General features: G+C 40.2%; 1 protein-coding gene across 1 annotated transcript in view; it reads right to left on the bottom strand.

The window, feature by feature from the left end:
- The window catches only part of esrrga (estrogen-related receptor gamma a), a 65,569-nt gene extending 60,142 nt beyond the window's left edge, over positions 1–5,427 (bottom strand). The window contains exon 1 of the mRNA XM_029846443.1: positions 5,349–5,427. Coding sequence (XP_029702303.1) covers positions 5,349–5,422 — 74 coding nt within the window. The 5' untranslated portion in view covers positions 5,423–5,427. The remainder of the gene's footprint in view (positions 1–5,348) is intronic.
- Between the last annotated feature and the right edge of the window lie 16,795 nt (positions 5,428–22,222).

Below are 22,222 nucleotides of genomic sequence, written 5' to 3'. Positions count from 1 at the left end.
TCTGGAATCAGATTTGTTGGGCAGATGAGGATAAACTTCATGTGTTAATAGAAAAGAGCAGATAAGGATTCAAGCATCATTTATGATATGGGCCTGTATGGCCTACGCCCACAGAACAAGCTTTCTGCTGGGTATTGATGAGTTTTATACACTCTAAATCAATTTTTACCCTATAAATTGACATAAACACAACACGTTATAGCAACTACATTGCGCAAATGTGTCTGCAAATGTGGAGTTTAGGTGTGAGTGGATGTACATGCCATGAGTCCATATATGTGCAATGGCATCACAGAGTTCAGTGTTGACACTCCATGTGTCAGGGGAACCTATTATAAAACCCTGCTTCTTCCCGTACACGTGAACCCATCCTGATGCTTGTGTATGTGTTGTCAAACATGTTACATAGTGAATACCAAAATATGCATTCCACTAGCAAGACATTTGGTCCGCAAAACTACATAGGGTGGTTAGGAGTTGGGTTAGAATTGGGTTAAGATCAAGATTATAGTTAGCACATGTGTATGTGTGTGTGTTACAACTATATACCACCAATTTCTAATGTTGATTTATATCTGTGAGGTGTAATGAAACTATTGCACATCTCAAAAGCATCTCCAGGAAAAGGATTCAAGTCCACTATCTATTAGTTAGGGTGGGTGTCACAATCTGTGTTAGTATGTGCAGTAGACATCCCAGAGCGACCAGGGGTCAAACCAATGACTAGCACTAGATACCTGACCCCAAATACCACAAATTGAACTATGTTGTGTTGGTGGTGTATGAGAGTCGTGTGTATGGCTACTTACACGAAAGGCCAAAGTTAGTTCATGGTACTACTATTACAACAAGCATCTACTACGAACTCAACCAACCCATAAAGCAGGCAAACACATTTTTAAATATGACATGCAAAGAGAAATAGATACACTTGACCCAAGAATTAAACCACAAAGGGCAGAAAAATAAATCAAACTAGGTGTTATGTGTCAATCAGTCCCTTAAGCTTTGCTATGTTTGTGAAGTTTTACTTGAACTGAACTGAACTGAACTGAACCGAACTGAACTGAACTGGGAGCAAATGCAGAGGACATGTTATGTGATCCCACTTAGAACTGCCACTTAGAAGGTGGCAGCAGCATTCAGTGGGAGGTGGGCCAGAAAAGACCGGCGGACTCCAGAGCACTGAGACAGCTTAGCCTCTTTCCTGGAGTGAGCTGGAGTACACAGAAATGATAACTGTCTTTTCCTGCTCAATTGGACATGTGCATGATGAAGGCAAACATCTTTAAATATTATTCAATTGCAACAATTCAACCTAAATTCTCAGTATCTGTCTTTTCCTTTTAATCACAAAGCCTCTGTCCCATTCCATCCCTGTCTGGCTTCTTTCCTCTCTTCTACAGGCTTCTCTCACTCCCAAATCCCTTATTCTCTTACATCCCTCACATTTAGCTTGTTTACTCACTTTTTCCCCTGCCAGGCCTGATTTCCTTTCCCCTTGTCCATCACTACCAACTAAATCACTTCCACAATCTATCTCTTCTGTCTCCCATCTCTTATGTTCCCCTTTCTCTCTACTATGTAAACAGCCACACACACACACACACACACACACACACACACACACTCTACTACTCCTGTCTCTCCAAACTCGCTCAAGCACAACTAAGCCTGGGGTTTTGAGTCCCAATGAGAGCGGTTAGGGCAATCAGTGCTTTTCACACCCTCTGATGTTCTTAAAAGGTGGAGGGATCAGATGCCCCTGCTGTACTGCTGCACTTCACTGACACACTACAGGCACCAACTCAGACACAACTTGTACACAAAAGCACATGTATTTTTTTATACAAGGCACAAACAGAAATCCAGCTTTATTTGCACAACTAAATTTTGAAAAAGTGCATGAACACACCAAAGTTAAAATGGTGAGAAATGGTGCCTGTGTAAAGTAAATGCTCAGTTGAGTTCAAAGTAACTGAACTGCTCTGTGCTGCCTTTAATGCTGCAAAGACCAGAGACACCATCATTTTACACCATAGTGGACATCTTTGTTACTTGGCACCTAAGTGAGCGAAACACACACACACACACACACACACACACACACACACACACACACACACACACACACACACACACACACACACACACACATTTCAATGTTCAGGTGGATTAATTCACAGCATCATGTCTTCAATCCTAGCTCACCCCCACTGAAGGGGGAACTTTACTACTCTCTCCAGATGTTTCTACCCCTTGTTTCTCCTACTTTCCCACTTCCCTCCTTCATTTTGACTCAGTGCTCTGCTATCGTCCCCTCTTCTATTCTCTGATCCTTGCTTCATCAATCTATCCTCTACTGCAGCCTCAGCCAGGCTGAATTGATGAGCAGAGGCTGTTAGTCACACTGTGGTCACCATGCACACGTACACCTGCATAGATGCAGAAGGGGTCATCCTGGCAGGGTTACACTGCACAAAGTCAGCTTCCCATAATGTGGCTGCTGTTGCCTGCATCACACCCTCATGATCCAATTAGGAGCCCTGATTCCTCCAATCAGCTGCCGTGGAAACCAACGGGTAAACGGGCAGACAGGGGCAGCCGGGCAGTACCAATCTCATAAGTGCTTTTAAGGGATTAGAAGGTGGGTGGGAAGAAGGGAGGGGAACGCTGCGCTCTGTTTCTTGCTCTATTCTCAGTGTTATTTGGTTGCCGAGACCAAAACAGTACAGTAACTCTTGATTATCGTCACAAGTTACAAATACAAGAGAGAAAGATGCACAGGAATAATGACTCAATTAAAATAAGAGTAAGGGAAAAGGAAGCACTTGGAGTATAGCGGTGACATGAAATGATCAAAGCAACTAGAGAAAGGAAAGAGCTGAAGGAAGGATGAGCTCTCCTGGATGAAGAGACGAACTGCATTACTTTCAGTTTTATAGTCTTTCAGCCTTATATGAGCCCTTCGGGTCTAAAGGGCTTATCAGAACACCGCTGCACTTTGATCGCCGCGGCTGCACAGAAACATCACACTGTTGAGAAAGCAGCTGGTGCAGCCACCAGAACTTGGTCAAACTCAAATGATATTTTGTGACGCACTTCACATTCCTGCTTTCCCAAACTTGTATGAAGAGTTTTTATGAGTAAATTCACATCTTAATCAGTAAAACAGAAATAAGCAGGGACCATGACAACATGACAGGATGAGGCAGCAACACCCACCAGCACTTTCCACACACACATGATCAGTAAAGCCATGCAGCTAAATAATTAAAGAGGCAGAAATAACATCTTATTTTTAGCACTCTCTTGTCTGCACTGTCACACAAACACCTGTGTATACAAGGAACATGCTGTAATATCCGCAGTTTATGAGACGGTATAAAACATTAGCAGCCTCTAGTTGATAAACTCTAATTTCAAGTCTTCGGGGTGTGGAGACAAATCTGAAATGATAGAGTGGAAGCTATCTGGCAAATTGAGGCCCAAACCCATCACATTCTGAAGAATCAATTTGTACAGTTGGCTCATGGGAATCTACGTGGATTTACATCCATTTGGCTGTATCGCTCAACCATGAGAGACCCGTCCAGGAATGGGAAGTAAGAAAGAAAGGAGTTTTCTGAAGCAATGCTAAATGAGGTAATCCAGTTTCAACCTGACTGCATGTAAACATAGTATCAGAAGTGAGTTATACCGTCCACATTTAAAAAGGTTCTCTCTCCGTCTCTCTCGCACACAACCAGACATAGAATATGAATACACTTCATATACATAAATATGTGTATATATGCAACTCATTTTACCTTGAAACGACCTATTTATCGCACTATGCTGTGTACATGTGTGTGTCTCTTCATTTCCATTGAGATTTGTGGAAGTGCATTCAACTACAGCTTCAAGAGAAGGCAAAGACATGAATACAAGTGTGGCTGACTGGTCCAAAAACAGAAGAAATCCAGAACAATGATGCCCATTTTGAAGAGGCTCTCCTGCAGCCAGGAGAACTGTAGTTTAGATTACTTTCACTCTGATGACTATGGTATTGGTGGAGTATTGGTAAAAACAACAACAATTATTAGCACACAAATCAAAGACAAATAATGGGAGGTTCAATGTAGCTCCAGTTTGTTTTTGATATGATTAGTAGAAATATTACTTACTAAACATATCTCGCTTTAATTTATACCCTCAAAAGATGTCACCACTTAAGGCAGTATTAAGGCTATTGATTAAGCCAGCTTTTCTAAAAGAATTAACTATTTCTTATAGGTTTTCAATACTTGGGCCATCTAGAGATGACGAGACAGCATGAGAACTACCTGTACTAATGAGCATGAAATTGAGTAACACTCAGCCTAAAGTAAATTGCGTGTGTGTTTACATGTGTAGCATGTGTCTTTCAGCTAATACACACGTATTTTATTTCAAAATATGATGAACACTTTGATTTTGATATACTTTTCATTTACTTGGATTAATAACAAAACAGTTTGAGCTAATGAAACTGGATCCAATTTTCTTGAGTGTGACACTAAAGGAAATGGACAGACACACACATACAGACACACACAGTGCTCAGTGGTGGGAAGAGAAAGTTGAGCTGTTCTAGGAGTGGGATAACAGGAGTCCAGGAATAGTGGCGATCAATGAATGGATAGATGGATGGATGGATGAGGGGGGTGATGGGAGAAATGAGTGGTCTCCTGGGTAGAACAGTGATAGTCTCACAGTGTCTCAGACAAAATCCTTTCCAAAATAGGGAAGACAACATTAGGCTGTAACTCATGAAGAAATAAATATAGCAAAATAAAAATAGTTCAGTGGAAAGGTTTCTTTTTAGATTAAATGACGTCATCGACAAACATTAATGACAAAATTAGTTGCGGTGTTAAAATATTTATTTGTTGGTAAATCATTGCACATTTCGGTTCGAGCCCCAGTCCAGACAAAACCTGGAAGGTGTTGTAGTAGTAGGGGAAGGTGCCAGAACGCCTTCAGAGCATTGCCAAGGTACCCTTGAGCAAGGTACTGAACCCCCAAATGCTCACATAGTTCCCAGGTGACTCATCCAGGGGTCGACCTTGCATTCGCGCATATGCCCCCCCTACCATCCCAAAAGGGATAAAGCGATCGAGAAGACAAGGAAGAATGATATCAGACTTTTTTCTGCTTTGAAAATTTGTTGATGACCGAATGCAGATGGACCCCTTAATGATGAGGTTTATGAGGTTTCTACTCAGACCTGCATCAGTAAAGTAGTTACTTTATCATGTGTGTTTTAAACACATCAAAACCACTATTTTATTTATTATAGAGCCAACCAGTCACCAACCACATCTTACCTGAGTGATGAGGGAGAAACGTTCTTCACAGTGACATTACTGTCCAGAAAAAGTGGCCTCTTGGCACAAGTCATTCTTTCTGAAAATAACCAGAAACAATTTATTGTAATGACGAAACTAGACACGCTCAAAATCTGGTCTTTCGGCACCAGTAATAAAATAAGAGGACAGTTCGGAATAGACGTTTAAAAAAGCGAAATTTAGCTAAAGGTGTTCTTTTTCATCTTGTAATTATCTAAAGTATTTTAGGTAAAATCTTTCATTTAAAATCTGCAAATTATACAGAAGATGATAAACAGAGTCCACCATGCCTGGAAATGCAGAATAGTAAAATCTTATTATCTGTTAACTACAGTTTTAAATGTCTACAACTTGTTTTACTACTTTATTTAAGACCAGACTTTTTTTGTTTTTATCTGTGATGTTTACACATCACCAACTATAAATTGTAAAGTGCTGCTTGTCAAAACCTCATCTACTAATTTGCATCCATCTGTCAAAGCAGTCAAAGTTTTTCAGGTTTAGATATTAAGTCTGCAGTATTTCTTTCACCTTGTTCCAACGGAAATCCTCAGTGATCAGGCAGAGCCCTTTTAGTGTGGTGTTACTGGTGAATGGATATGACAACCCGGGTCAAAATGTCTGTCGATGCAAGCAATTCAGCATTGAGCTCCATGTAGCATAAAGTTACAGGCAACACATTCCATTTATATTTTTAAAAATAAAATAAGATTAAAGGGCTCCTGATCTGTTGTAGACAACAACAATAAGAAATGATCACAGAAATAGTCACTGCAACAAAAGTGATAGATGCTTGTTGACGCTCTTTTCTTTTGTGAGCAGCTGTTCTTTTTAGGCCTTCTAAAAACTATAATTCGCTATAATTATGAAATGAAGGTGAATTCTTTCACCAACAGCACACGCCCTCATATAACTGCCTGTGTGCACATACAGAGTCCATGAGCGCTCCAGAATAGCTGTAAAAACAGGTATTGATGTGAAGGCCCAGTCAATGACCATCAGAGGTAAACAGAGACTGCCATTAGCCAGCCAGTCAATCGCTAAAGCATTCTGGGTAACTCTAGTGCACACACAGACACAGGGATACACACATTGACAGCAAGAGGACACCCCTCAGGGGCATATTAACCACATGCAACCCCACCCCCCACCACACACACACACACACACACACACACACAGAAAGACATAAAATAAAGGGTTAACCGTAGCCTTTCTGATTATTCTCTCTGTATGCATTTCTTATCCGTCCTACTCGTCACAGAAATCATAACACACACACACAAAGCCCATGTTTTGCTCAGGAAATGCTACTGGGCCTTAACCAACTCTGTGTGCATGAGTGCGTGCATGTATGTGCATGACAGAGAGAGAGAGGGAGAGAGAGAGATTGCACGTCAGTAAGTTGTGATTATGCATTAGTTAGCTAGCTAATCAATGCTAAACACCACTAAGCCTGACAAACTGCTTATGTCACCATCAGCAAGTCTTACTAAAACTAAAATTCCCACATTCCCAAATTGACTTAATATTAGAAATAATATATATATTCTTGAATTTAACAACAACAAAAATAAAAATCTGCAAAAACGGGCTAATTGGCTTCCAGGTAGGGGAAGCACTAAAGCTGCCATCAATTATTAACCTTGTATATTCTATTTAAAGATCTGATAAAGTCTCTCTCAGGTCATCAGATATAGATGAAAGTTACTTTTTCAGTTCATCTCCTAAAGCCCAAATATTTGATGAACCATTAAAAAAAATCAATTAAAACTACTCAAATTGTTCCCTCATAATCACATTAAAGTGCCATCTGAATTCTGAATTCAGAATAATTGAAAGAATTTCACCTTTTATTTATGTTTTTTCCAGTCTTCCAAAGGGTCTCTCCCTTATCTCTCTTCTCTAGTGGGAATGAAGAAGATTAACATTTGTTTTACTTATCACGGTGCAGCCAGCTTTCCTGCAAGGAATAGGAGTAGGACCATCATTCAACACATTACACGACACAAACACGACTGCTCCTCCTGCTACTCCAGTAAAAATGAATTATTGTACATATAAAGAGAGGAACACAACTGCTTGTTGTGTGTCATAATGAGAGGTTTCAGATACATTTTGAAATATTGGTGGTTGCTTTTCTAAACATCACAGACAAAATGCTAAATGTCCTGACTTAAATTAATGAGAAATTAGCCCAGACAGTCAAAACTAAACTTCCAGAGTCAATCCATGACACTGTAACACACAGATGTGAAGATATGAAGTCCTGGAATATAAGCCTACCTTATATCCAGAAAGGTCTTCCAACCATAATACGACAATTATTCCCTTGGTAGAATAGGACGTCATGTCTCCTTAAATGTGAGAAGCAGTAAGAATCACCGAAACCTGGAGCACAGGATCTGCCCTTGTGATCACCCTGTATGTCCCAGATAGATGTAATCTACAGCTCTTTTCAGAATATCTTGCCTACAAATATTCAGTGAAGAAGAATTAAAACAGTTCTAGGAGACAAAGATATGTGGAATTCTGTCACTGTTTGAAGTTTCAGTGGTTCACAAACAGACAAAAATTTCACACTTTTCTCAACAGATAAGCATAAATAGAGAGGCATTTTTTGTGTTTCTGGTGCAATTTTCCTATTTCTTTTCATTTTACATTAATTCCCATTCTTCCCTCTCTCCATTATGCGCTCAATCTCACAACATCCCCTACTTTAGTTGGATTCTCTCCATCCCTGTGAATATAACATCAAAAGCCTCTGAGTTAGATGCAGAGTGACAGTGTTTGCTATTGGTATGCAGGCACACAGACAACTGAAGGCCTCAACTAAGTGTTTGTCAAGACTTAAAGCTATTGTTCTTTTCTCCTCTTAGATCTCAAACCTCTCACTTTCTTGCTCTTCATCTTTTTCTCCATCTCCACTTTTGCGCGTAGAGCATTTTGCTGCTGTGTCACGTGTGTGTGTATTTTGCTATGATACTTCCACTCAGCGATCAGTGCTGGTCTATCATTGACTAATAATTCCCACAGTGATTGAAAAATTATCACATTAGAATGAGCATTGGAGACTGGTTTGTTTTTAATTCTTTAATTAAAGAGCTGCAGTGGTAGATGACCTTCTGGAACTCTCTCACATCTACACAGGTTACAGTGTGGTTGTTCTAAACAAGCCTGTCTCTGAGCAGATCTTTCAGATTTTACATTGATTCGGTCATGGTCTAGAATGATCTCATAGGACTATAGAGGTAACATTCCTGTCATCACAGTGTCTGAGCATCTGTCTCAGGGGAACAGTGACATTTTCCTTTCTTCAAATTTGTGAAACGTAGACAATTCTTTTCACCATCACCTTCATATCTGAGCCTTCAGTGCTGCTGGTCTTGTGGGTGTTAGTGACACTTTCCTCAATTGGTTCATCTTTCTCTCCCCTTTTTTCTATATCTTGTCTTCAGTCTGTTTAGGTTCTTTAAATTCTCATCCACATGGTCCTTTTTCTTAAACCTCATCCTCTTCTCTGGAGTGGTCTATTAAAGGTGGAGTGTGTGAGTGTGAGTCTAAGAACCACACTTCTACCAGGGCTCCACTCAAGACCAGCAAACAAAAGCAGATTTTCTTTCAAGACTATCCCAAGATTCTATAGGGTGTAACTGTTTATCACAGATAACCCCACAGCACCACCTTCTCCCTCAGTGGGTCTTACCCTCCACTCTTCCATTATGATGTCCTGTCTTCCTCTCTCTCCATTTCTTATTGTCTTCTCTTCATTCTATCTCTTCAGGATTTCACCAGGGAGGTGGCATCTTGTAATGATGTTTGTCTGATCACATCTCATGTGTTTCTTTTGGTAAGTGCTGTGAGTGAAGCAGCATCAGAGAGGCTACAGATGCCAGTAAAGAAGATTAGGAGTTGATTTTGGCGAAGAAGGCTGGTAATTCTTTGAAACCAACAAAGACAATCCATTAGCCTCCTGCTGTTGTCCTGAAAACAGACACTGTAATACTCCCAAAACGCAACAGAGACACACAAACTCCAACCCTGTACTGACCGTGTAAACAGGCAAGCAGCCACAGCTGCATACACAAGCCAACTTACCCTTTAAGAATGATACACTCAAACTGAAATGGATGAAAATGCGCGTATACCTTTTAAATAATTCTGTTTTAGCTGACTTTTTGGCACAGATGGTGAAATTTCAGAGACAACAGACACACTAACTTACACAGTGAGTGGCAAGACAGTAGATTTGGTTTCTATGACCTGCTTGCTATGAAACACACACACGCACACACACACTCACACACACATAAACACACACACAGAACTGCCACTGAACAGGATTACGGCTATCATGGGAGAACTGGTATCCCCTCATCAGCACACACATACACACAGCACATCACATAATGGTTCACTGGGCAGGCTGATAAGGAATGCGCGTGAAAGTGTGTGTATGTGTTTGTGCATCTATATGTGTGTTTGGAAGTCTCTGATGGCAAGGATTAGACTCTTGACTCTCTGCGTCTCTGAGCAAAGAATGAAACAGGACAAAAACATACTCAGACATACAGACACCCACATTCAAAGAGAAACACTGCCACTATGTCTAAATTGAACTCCGCTGCTAACCACATTTCTAAAGGACTGCAAATTATACAGCCATGCTATTGACACTTGGGGACAAAAATCTTACAAAACAAATGACTGACTTCAATAACAACAAAAAATCAGTATCTGTCAAGATACACCCCAAAATGCTGCTTCTCCAAGTTTATCCTTTTATAAAGCAGACGTAAATGAGGTGGAAACCCAGAAAAGGCTGAATCAATATATTGAGAAAACAAAGTATAAATACATGTGCACCTCCAGAATCTGAGAGGATGTTTTATATCTCCAAGTTTTATTGTTGTGTGAATATTAATGCATCACAGTTATTTGAACCAGGCAGCAACGTAAACACTGTCTGCTCAGCACGATGCTCCAGGGGTCTTCCTGTTCTATTAAAACTATAAAGGCTCTCCTGGAGTTGGTACAGCAGGATAACCTGCTCATTCAAACTGACACTTGTGTCCACACAATCAGACAAAGACACCACAGTGCGATGGTGGACATGGACACGGCCCATAGGTCACGACCCTCAGCATTTGTCCGTGGTTGGTTTGTCAGCAGTCTAGCATCATTTCAGGCAGTTGCTATCTTATTTATTTAAGGTGATTAAAGTATTTTCAAAATTTTGTTTTAGAAATCATAAAAAAACAGCGTGAGATTAAAATTGTTAAAACAATGACACCATTGGAAGAGAAAACTGCAGCATATTACCTCTGGTTGGTGCGGGTTAAACCCCGCAGGCGATGGGCAAACACACATGTTACTGTACAGTGTAACATGTGGGTAAATTTGTTAATCCTTTAATGCTAAACTCAGGTAAGCAAACACACTCAGGGAGAGGTCATCAAGAGATGACGCTCCTGTTGGCATGGTGGGGGAAATGGGGTGTCTAAATTCGAACCATACTTCCATTTTTAAACTAGCTCTCAAAGAGAACACACTATATGCCAAATCAATATGTATTTAATAGGTATGATGAATGTGATATGAAGTGTGTGTCTATTCAGTGTTATTGTCCATTTGCTTGGGAACTAAAGACATGCTGCCTTCACAGACTTACTCTTAAACACTGTTTAAATTACTAACTCAGCCTTGAATACACCAACCTTCCTGTATGGACTTTTAAAAGGCAGATGGATGAATCATAATAGGTAGTTTTTGTAATTAATTTGGTCGATGTGTCAATAATTACAACATTGATGCATAACTAATAAAAGTCCTCACAAAGAGAGAAGTAGAGACGTGCGTGTGAGAGAATGAGAGAAAGAGAGCGCGAGAACTTCCCATTCAGTGATATGCAAAAAACAAAACACAAATAAAAAGAAAAAACAGAGGAAATGAGTAAAGAGAGTAAGTGGGTGCAACTCAGAATGAGAGAGAGAGACAGACAGACAGACAGACAGACAGACAGACAGACAGACAGACAGACAGACAGACAGACAGACAGAGAGAGTGAGACAGAGAAAAAGAGAGCATCAATTATTTATTGAAGGTAAGGTGAAGCTTCCTTGGATCAGGCAAACTGCTGGCTCTTCCCCAGAGAAGAGAAAGAATGAATTAGAGTGAATTTATTAGAACCACGTGTGTGTCAGCACAGTCCAGGAATCCTCCTTGGTTTCAGCTGTTGCACATAGGTAAACACACAGAAACACACACACACACGCACACACACACACACACACACACACACACACACACACACACACACACACACACACACACACTCCTGGAACCTGAGAGGGATCCCAAGCCTGTTTCCAGGTTCATTAATAAAAGAGCAGCTCTTTAAAAGTGTTCTTCCCCTCACTGTCCTGCCTTTCATCCATTGTTTGTTCACACACACAGTGGGATTTCTTTGTGTGTGTGTGCGCACATGTGTTTGGCATGTGTATGTGTGTTTGGCATATAAATCTCAACTGGGATTAGGGGATGGCCCCCACTGTTTGTTCATCAATATTCAACCCAAGGGTGGTACATACAAAAATCTGATCTCTCTCTTTCGTCACAGCTAATGGGGAACACCAGCCTTCTGGGCTGAGACAAAATATTCTTATGATATTCAGATCTGATTCAAACTGACACCATGGAATTGGAATGACTGTAGCAGCCTGGATGTAGTGTGTTTTACATCAGTGCTTTACTTTAGCACTATCAGTTAACCACCCACATCCTTTGCACCAAATGATCTCTTATTCCAGATTGTGCCATTATTGTATGATTACAATCATGGTGATGTGCAAAACAAGTCACGGATCATATATGAAGTTATGGAAATGAAATGTTTTTGCCCTGCTTCTGCTCAGACAGTCTCTAGAAGTTGCTCCATCTCCAGAAAGCTTTGGTCAAAATGATCACCAAAACTCCTCTTTCCATCTGTCAGCATGGATTACAAGATGTCTCAGAAAAAGCGTGATTTATACAGTATTATCCATTGAAAACTTTGATAGGCTGATCTATTTTTACTCTTAACATCCCTCATATATGATAGCTTAATGTGTAAGCATCATGAAATATTAAATATTTGTTGACAATCACTGAAGCAGTTGCTAGCATTAGATGAGTGCAACAGATGAAAAGAGCAGGAAGACATGTTCGAACAAGTCAAAAGCCTTCTAATAAATGTTGGTTACCGTTTTGTTATCTTCAAACGTGACCATCATTAAAATTAAAACACAACAAACAAGTTTGAGGTCAATGTGATGTGATGTTTAATTTAATTTTCCCAAGAACTTTGAGATTGTTTTTAACAGACATAATTTTTCCAGCCTGATTCTATTTCAGAAATGCTGTGTCGTGTTTACAAGAAATGTTAAAACAGAGGAATGCTGTATCTTTTACTCAGCTGTGTAATTTATAATTTTCTATTTTTTACACATCAAACAGATTCAGGATCACGTTCTGCTTATCAAAGGATTTTTGTTCAATTAAACTGACAAAAGATCTGAGCTGTGCTGAACTTGACCTGGAATAAACATTGGCTTTATCACAGATGAATCATTCGAGTTGGCGTTTATGACTTTCCCTGTGAAACACACTTCCCATCAATGCTGTCTCAGCTTATTTTTCTTTTTGAGGTCTCCAATTCCAATCTGTGCCCAACCAAATCTTGGTCTATTGTCTGTCTGTCTTCCTGTTTGGGGAGTATTTAAACAAAGGTGGAGTAAATGAATAAATTGAACAAGAACGCATAGGAAGTATGTATGCATCCCAACAAATGTGAATTGTGTGTGTCTGTGTGCATGTTTGTGATAGTGTGAACTGACAATTGTCTTAAGTCTGTAAATACAATGGCTGACTCAGTGATTCTGTCTGCACAAGAGCAGCAACATCTTATCTGCACCGCTGTGGTGTGTGTATATGTGTGTGGGGGGGGGGATGGGGGGGGGTATCTAGAATAGGAATCTTAACAGTTTCCCATAATAGAGAAAAGGAAATGTCAGAATGCTTCTGTAAGAGATCCTTTCTCACCATTATGCAAAACTCTTTACTTTTCTGTCTCTGTCTCAAAACCTTTGCAGCCCACTCCACCACACACACACTGACAGATACTCCCCTCCCCCATTTTGATATAATTTAGTCTTTTTGCCTGATTCTTTCTTCTCTCCTTTTTAATAAGATGTTTACTGCTGAGGTCAGACAGGCTAGGAGGAAAGAAGATGTAGATGAGGATGAAAAAAGAAAAAAAAACACCAAATGGAAAGACAGTTGTGTATAATTAGATAAAAAGTCAACATTATTAATACATACAGAATAAAGTGCCAGCTATCTGTCATCATACTCTTTGTATTCTGCTTTAAAAGCAAAAATTAATGGTTAAACTAACAGAGGCGTCGACAACGACACTAAAATGTGCAACTTTAACGGCCTCCCTGTGGATCAGAGCCTGCATGAGACAGAAGCTGCTTCTGAAAAAAGTAGCTCCTCTGAGACATCACAACACTTAAGTAGGTAAACACCAGAGGATCAAATCACCAACCAATCAATAGAGGAGCTACCCAAGACTGGACCAGACAGAAGGGACTGGAAGCATGCAAGTGTGTCACGGCACTGATGACAAGTGCATGGTGGAGGCCAGTTCTCTTACATCAGCAAGGACAGGTGTGGACATACTGAAGGACAGAATACCTAACAGATCACATGGACTCGGAAGCAGATGTTTCTGAGCCTCAAGAACAGGTGATCAGGTTTAGGTGATCTGGTTCACCAGGATATGGATCAGCAGGTTTTTCAGATGATGACTTGAAGCTTCAGGAATGAAGCTCATATGACTAATCTTCAATGGGACCAATTAAAAGTCCCAGGCAACACTGAAAAAAGCCAGAAAAATGTGGCACACTGAACAGATGTGCTTTAAAACTTCGAATTGTGATTGGTCAGGCACCACAAACTTCTCCAAATATACTCCTTATATTTAAAAACATCTCTTTCCTCCTACTCAGCAAGTTGACCTGGTTTGACCCTTAGTGCCATCATAACTGTGTTAACTGAGTGGAGGTTCCCCCTGAGGTCCATTGGCTATTGGTGGATGTCCACACAAATTGCCTCAACCTGACACCCACTCCAAAGCTCCTCTATGTCTCTGGAGTTCATGCAGCTCCTCTAGTTTAATGGTGTTAAAGTGAGAAAATTGGCCTCTAATATCACAGCAAATTTTCACTGACAACAGGAAATAACTGAGACCCTTTCTGAGATTCCTACTTATTCTTCTCTTAGGTAAACCTTTGCAAAAGTCCCAAATTGGTTTCTTATGAACTCATCACAAACAATTTTAAAGGTTTTTAACAGTAAAAAGCAGCACCAGTACAATCAATCAATCAATCAATCAATCAATCAATCAATCAATCAATCAATCAATCAATCAATCAATCAATCAATCAATCAATCAATCAATCAATCTTTATTTATATAGCGTCTTTTACAATCAAAATTATTTCTAGGCCCTTTACAGAATCGCAGGGCCTAACCGCAACCAAACAACAGTGGCAAGGAAAAACTCCCCTTTAACAGGAAGAAACCTTGAGCAGGACCAGGCTCATGTAGGGGGACCCGCCTGCTGATGACCAGCTGGGTAAAGAGAGAGGAGAGGAGAGGAGAGGAGAGGAGAGGAGAGGAGAGGAGAGGAGAGGAGAGGAGAGGAGAGGAGAGGAGAGGAGAGAATAGGCACACATAGTCCACAGAAATACAGAAATACATTATATTTAGTAAAGTAGGCTGCCGGTAGGGTCACCTAACTGCAGTTGAAACACATGGAAGAATTGCAAAATCCGTGACCTCCTTAATGTCTGAAGCAGAATATGAGCTGCTTCTACACTTAGTCCAAATAATATGAGAGGATTTGTTTACCGGGAAGTCAGAACTGTCCAAAACAGAACATCTACATTTAGTATTTCCTACCAGGTGAGTCACCTTATCACCTGAAGTCACAATGTACTCCAAGATTACAGCCGTCACATTATTCATTTTGTGTGTATGTGTGTGTGTGTGTGTGTCAGCAGGGCTGGAGGTGGTGATACATGTAATTGCCAGTGGGTAACAGTAGGCCCATCTGTTGTAATCCAAACCGAATCAAGCACACAGTTAGAAAAACTCTGCCTGGAGCCTCATCTCAACACACCTTCCACCATCACGGTCATGGATCTCAGCCTGGGTCTGAAGTCTCTCAATAAGAACTTGCAGGATTACAAAATAAGTCATTTACAGTCATGCACATACATAGAATGGTGTTAAACTTTAATTTAGAAATGGATCACTTATGCATGGAAATAGTGAGGACAGTCTATAGTGAATTATTCTGAGATAAAGTAAATTACATATATTGATTTCCATAAATTGTTACTTTAGTGGACCCACATTAGTTGACTGAGTGAATGACTACTTAAAAAATTCTAGAGTAATTGACATACATGTAGCAACCTTCAAAGATAAACTTTCTCCTGATGCCAACCTCTGAAAAAGCCAAGGAAAGTGTCCAATATCAAGCTTCCTGGAAACAGCTCATCCTCCTGAAATTGCCAGTGTGGACCAAGGACACATTGCGCTGCGATCTATTTCAGCTGACATGTCTTCTGAGCTTTTAAACAGAATTTCCTTACACTGCCTCAGAGAACACGTACTCATGTAAGCTGCACCACAAGCTGCTCCGACTGCAGATTTTACCGAAGTAAAACAATAAAACGGAGTATTTGGCATTTATAGATGCCAGGAGGAAAAAAGGAAATGGTTCCTCTCCACAGTTTAGAGTTTGAGAAGACAATAGGTCAAGGGCAAAGTGTGTTATTCTCTAAGGAATAGACCAGAAATGGGCCTCTGTCTGTTTATGCAGTTTCTGCTGGCTGATGATTCTGTGCAGCTTCTGAAATTATGATTTTCAGTGCCAAGCTATAATTTAAGGCATTGTTTAACAGTAATAGGCTGCATTTGTAATTCTTGCCGTGAAATCAATTTTGCATGATATTTTTCCTCCATTCTCTCAGCGGCGAGCACCAACTTGCTTTCCTGCTCTGGCACACAGGAAGTAAATATTTCCAGCTCTCTGTAAAGTTCAAACAAACATCTTAGTGGGAACTGAGCAGGATTTAGAGCAGAGAGAGAGTCAGATAAGCTCTTTTGCTCGCTGCGCTTGTGTGCTATATCCAGAGTTCTGACAAAAAGAAAGTTATGAATATGCATAAAGTGCTACATGCAGGTGATGTGCTTGACTTGTGTTACCGCTGTGAACAGCATGTGTTGTCTCTTCGCTCCACTTTGGAGCAGAGGAAGAGGAGTAATCTCATGGGAGGTTCTGTGGATGAAACAGCAATACACTAATGAAGCAGACACACATGCGCAGCAGGCCAGTACACATCAGTAAACGTGCAAGATGATCCTCACAAAACTTTACGCAAACATTCCTTCTCTTTCAAAGTGCATTTCAAGTAACTCATTTAAAGTTTGTTAGTGAGGTGAAAGACAGGATACACGGAGTGCATTGTGTGTGCCATTAAAGCGCTGCCCTTAATAGAATGTTAACGTTAATATAACACTCGGCGCTCAGAAATTCCCTGCAGAGCTCCTCTCAGAACTATTTTCCCCTCAAGCTGTTGTTCTGGGTGTATTTGTGCCGCATTTCCTCCATAGTATATTGTTTTAAAGTGACTGAATGGCATCAGCTCCTGTCAGCGTCTCTTGGTTTCCATGTTCCTGGTTGAATATAAATGGTGTTTTTAGAACCTTTGAAAAAGAATGTGTGTTTTTCATGAAAATATACGCCGACACATTTCATCAATTGTCCCTCTGGTGAGAGATAAACACCCTGTCATAAACAACATTATTCAGATGTAATTTAGCAGTGTGAAAGAGTCTATGCTTATAGTCCAAACCCAGAGCTGCAGTCATGTGGACGTGTCCTGTGATGGACTAGAGAACCATCCAGGGTATATTCCTACGTCCCACCCAGTGAGTGCTGTGATAGACTCCGGTGCCCCAGAAAGAAAAAAAGTTCTGCTGTAGAAACACAGCAGAACAGCATTCTGGTAGCTATGTAGGGGGACCCAGGTCAGTGTTAATGTAATGGTCGTACTCATGAGTGAAAGGAAAAAAAATGAATAAAATCAAGTTTTTATTTAATAATAATTTAATGTGATGAATGTCTTTGATAATGGCACATTATTTTAATTCCAGATTAAACTATTTCTAAGATAATGTGAATTAGACATTTTCTTAAAAAGCACATCCATAAATAACAATTTATCTTGCACATATTAGAGCATTACACTCTTCAGATGCTCAGATAAAATCCTGGCTATCACAAGGACTTCATTTTCATTTCTGTCATGGAAAAAAATCTACTTGCCAGAAAATGCAATTTTATGTGTGACCAGTAAGTGAAGGGAAATAGTTGTGGCTGCAGAGATGTTTGAAAAGGGATTTAGGGAGAGCAGCATGGAGGACGGGTTGAAGGAAGATGAGGGAGGTGAACAGGGTCAGACAGCGGGAGGAAGATAATGTCTTTATTTTCCAGGCGAGGTGGGACCTTACATTTACCCCTGAGGTCAGTGGTCATAGACAGGGTCACTGGGGGTCCTGTGAGGGGGTCTTTCAATGCAGAGGAAGAGAGGGAATGTCTTTGTAATGAAAAAAGACTGGCAGAGAAAGAGAGACAGTAATGGGGAAAAGAGAGGAAGAAGAAAGTGGAAGGAACCTCGTAATAGTCAGGAGGGGAATGTGCAGAGGTGGGAAGGTTGAGATGGGTTGAGGAGGTGAGAATACACTGGGGAGAAGACAGTAGGGACATACAGACAAACACACAAACACACACACACACACACGCACACACACACACACACACACACACACACACACACACACACACACACACACACACACACACACACACACACACACACACACACACACAAACTCACTCTCTTCTTGAGAACTGACCAAAAGCAAACTGGTGAAATTCTGATGTTGTTGATCGTTCAATTTATCAACCTGTATTTAATTTGATGTAGCAAAAAAGTAATTCCAATAAAAAAGTTTCAGCTCATCTCCTAGAATGATTTAGACAATTGTTAAACTTGCTTTTTTGACATGAACTTTAGGCACAAGAGGATCAGATTTCAGAACCATCTACTCATTAAGGAAACCAAAAAAGCTATTTAGGTCAATATTGAGGGCAAGAAATTAACATATGATGCGATCTAAAATCTTTACATCAAGTTTTGAAAAAAATCCACTGTTTCCAAAGAGTTGTATATAGGTTGGTTACAATAATGACACTACTTCCACAGCTGTTACAGATACAAACATACATAGACACACAAACACACCCGGCACTGTGCTGACTCACAGATCGCTGTACCTTCCTCTGGGATTCAAGATACTTCAAGAAGATGGCTGCAGAGGTCAGGAGAGGAACTGCCAATCCTACCATCAGTGGACAACTGTTGTGACTTTGGGCTGCCACAACCTAAATAACACTGGGTTAGAAACAACCATTTGAACTAGCAGTGAAGCAAAGCATGCTAGGTAGTACTGTACCTGTGGGCATCTGTGATGGAGCAGGTCCAACAATCCTTAAAGAGTGTTTGGGAACATGGTGTTGGTTAAAGGAGGTCATCACCATTATCAGCTCTTAGACTTTGAAATCTGACCATCACATCCTCTTTTTTTGCCCATTTTATCACAGGTGTATATAGTCTCCATTTTCTCTACATTTGAATGATATTTGTATCTTGTTTTAGATCTATTCCTGTTCTTGGCTTCATGACCAGACAGAATGCGATTCAGTTGGCTATAAATATGAGTAGCCTTTCTGGAAGGCCGATCATGAGGATTAGCAAGTCTTCCTCCTTTTCCAGCAGGCTCAGGAGACACTTGCTTTGTGGCCCCACTGTCTGTCTCTGAGTGTCATTGTATTTTTTCTGATGATCTTGATGGAAGTTAAGATTAAACTCCAAACACAAAGAATTAAAGAATTGTCTTGGTGAAAACTACTTTTGGTTGGCAAAAAATAGGGAATTAGTCAATTTAGAATAATTTAATGGGAAGTTTGATTTCATTCCATTTAGAAAAGTTTGTTCTTTTAGGAACTTTTTGTGCAGACATGTTTTAATTTCATGACTAAAATCCAAGTATCATAAGAAAGACTTTATTAAGAACAGAGTCAATCATGGGAAACAACTGTCTGGCCACATCAGGACACTGTCAAGCAGATAAAGAGAGTAGATACCGCCCATAGGACAACTTAAGTGCACAGCTATTGTAAGGCAGCGTTATCAATGGAGGCAAATGTATTTGATAATGATGTTTTTGATTGAAATAAAGAAACTAGAATAACAGACATATTTTAGGATGCAACGTATCCCCCCTGCTCTGATCAACTGACATTCATTCTCACTCATGTCAGTCAGAAAAGTGGTGTTTTTATGATGGATTTAGTTCCGATACAAATATATTTTAACATCTACACACAGTCAAAGTCAATCTTGGGAAAACACACACACACGCACGCACGCACGCACGCACGCACGCACGCACGCACGCACGCACGCACGCACGCACACAGTGATCCTGTGACCAAAGGACATTACATTTAGCTCATAGTCGGTCTGAATTAAGGGTCTCATGTCTTCTTATCACCAAACCGGAGTGATCGGTGTCTTTGTAGATGATGTTAATAATAGCCCCCAAGAGGCAACAAGACACCCTGAAGTGAGGTGACAAACAAATCCTCAGGCTATTAATAAAGGAGATGGAAAAAACTATGATCAGCGAGAGTCAACGGGATGAAGAAGGAAAATAGTGGCACTGGCACGAGGGGTCAAGAATAATGTCATGTTGTAGAGAAACAGATTTTCTTCTTCATGATTATAAGACACATGTACAGTATCAGTATGATACTAATGGTGCATTAAATTCTCTTTCAAAGTAAATTAAAAAGAACTTGTAATCATCACTTTCAAAGGTTGAGCATTAGCATCGTGTCGCACCGCCATCAAAGGTGCTACTAAACATATTTTAAGCTCATTCTCAGTCTGTCATTCATATACCATACATCTCCGGCAGAGTGTTAACAGCACAAGATAGCCCCTTCAAAAGTATTAATACATCACAGGTGAAGAACGTATCATTGAACAAATATGTTGCTTTCCAGCAGCATAAATTAGTCAATCATAATTTCTGATTACAAGTGTTATCTGCATCATTGTTGCAATAGTTGGGGAAAAATATATTTTAAAATAGACCAGGATAGGTTTTCTATGAATAAATCTCCAGTATGGAGGAAAATAACTCTACAAAGATCATTATTATGATTGTAAAATGATAATTAAATTTTTGTGCAACACAGAGGCAGAAGGAAGTATGTATTTGAGCTGAATCTATGAGTTAAATCTATGAGGCATTGTACTATCTATCTTTAGTAATTCCACAAATACAGCGCTGAGGGGCAAAACATACTGTCCTCCTGCTAATGAAGCTTTCAGCTCTGCGCCCTTACCACACAATGACAGCTGGCAGGGGAGGGGCAGAAACTACAAGCCATGAAATAAGAGGGGGTAAAAATTGATTAGCAATTTTCATTTGCGCTAAGCTAAACAAAAGAAAGCTGCTGCCCTCCTCTGCATATTATCACAGGGTAGAAGAGGAGGGGAGAGCTGTCGACAATGACGTTGGAGTGGGATGGAAAAGTGTGTTTTTTTAGGGCCAAGACGTGGTATTGTTGAGTTAGAGAAAATGTGGGTGAGGGCGACCAAAGGGAGTTTCAGAAATGAGAAATTAGGAGGCTATAGAAAAAAATAACCATGAGATGAAAGGGGAGCCATGTTAAGGATGGAAGAAAAAGGTCCAAGAAGGAGCGTAGGGAGTAAATGAGGGGGTGAAAAAGGAAAGGGGTAAAAATAATTTCATTCATTTTGGAGACAGTAGAATGGTTAACATTTACCTTTTCTGAGTACTGTTTAGCCTTTTTTGATAATAAATACTCATCAGTCAGATGGCCTCTGCACAGGCACAAGTCAAAAACTGTGTTTTCATGTAGCAAGTGCTTAGTGAGTTGGTGTAGCAACATAAAAAACGACACAACAGAATACTCATCTACCGGTAGTTTGAGTTCTTAGTTGGTCCAAACAACTAGGAACAACTTTAATAGCTGTAAAGAAGTTCCTTTTGTGTGAAAGGGCCTCTAGATAGAGAAAGCAGAGTGAGGCGCCTAAAAGCCCTGCACCAATTCTAAAAATGACAGCAGAACAGACTCGCAAGAACACTGCTTGGAAGACAAAAGCGAAGTGTCAGGAGGGGGGGATGGCCCCACCATCACATTTAAGCCATTAAAACCAGAGAACACAGATGCTGTGACAATGAAGAAATCTGCAACCACTGAGCAAAAAAACTGCTGTACGTCTGCAGAACTTTGGCCAAGCCATGTTGTTGTATGGGCAGTTTTCTTGAAGGGATTTTTGGCATCAACCTGATATATGATGGCTTATTAAGACTGACACTGGTGTGTGTGTGTGTGTGTGTGCGCGCGCGTGCCAGCGCGCGTGTGCCTGTGTTATAGAAAATGCTAAAAAGGCAGAAAAATAGCAGCTGGTGAGAAAGTGTATGAGGTGAAAAAAAAAATCAACCAAAACAGTGTACACAACTCTAAATTTAATTTTCTGCAAGATTAAGCACAATAATGACTCGCGTTATAAAAACCCATAACTAATGGCTTCCAACGAGACGATCTATAGACATTGATCTGTGCAGTATCTCATAGA

The sequence above is a fragment of the Takifugu rubripes genome, chromosome 13 (assembly GCF_901000725.2).
Source record: "Takifugu rubripes chromosome 13, fTakRub1.2, whole genome shotgun sequence".
NCBI classification, from domain to species: domain Eukaryota; kingdom Metazoa; phylum Chordata; class Actinopteri; order Tetraodontiformes; family Tetraodontidae; genus Takifugu; species Takifugu rubripes.
Note: the sequence above shows the minus strand (reverse complement) of the source record. Positions and strands in the feature narration are given on the sequence as shown.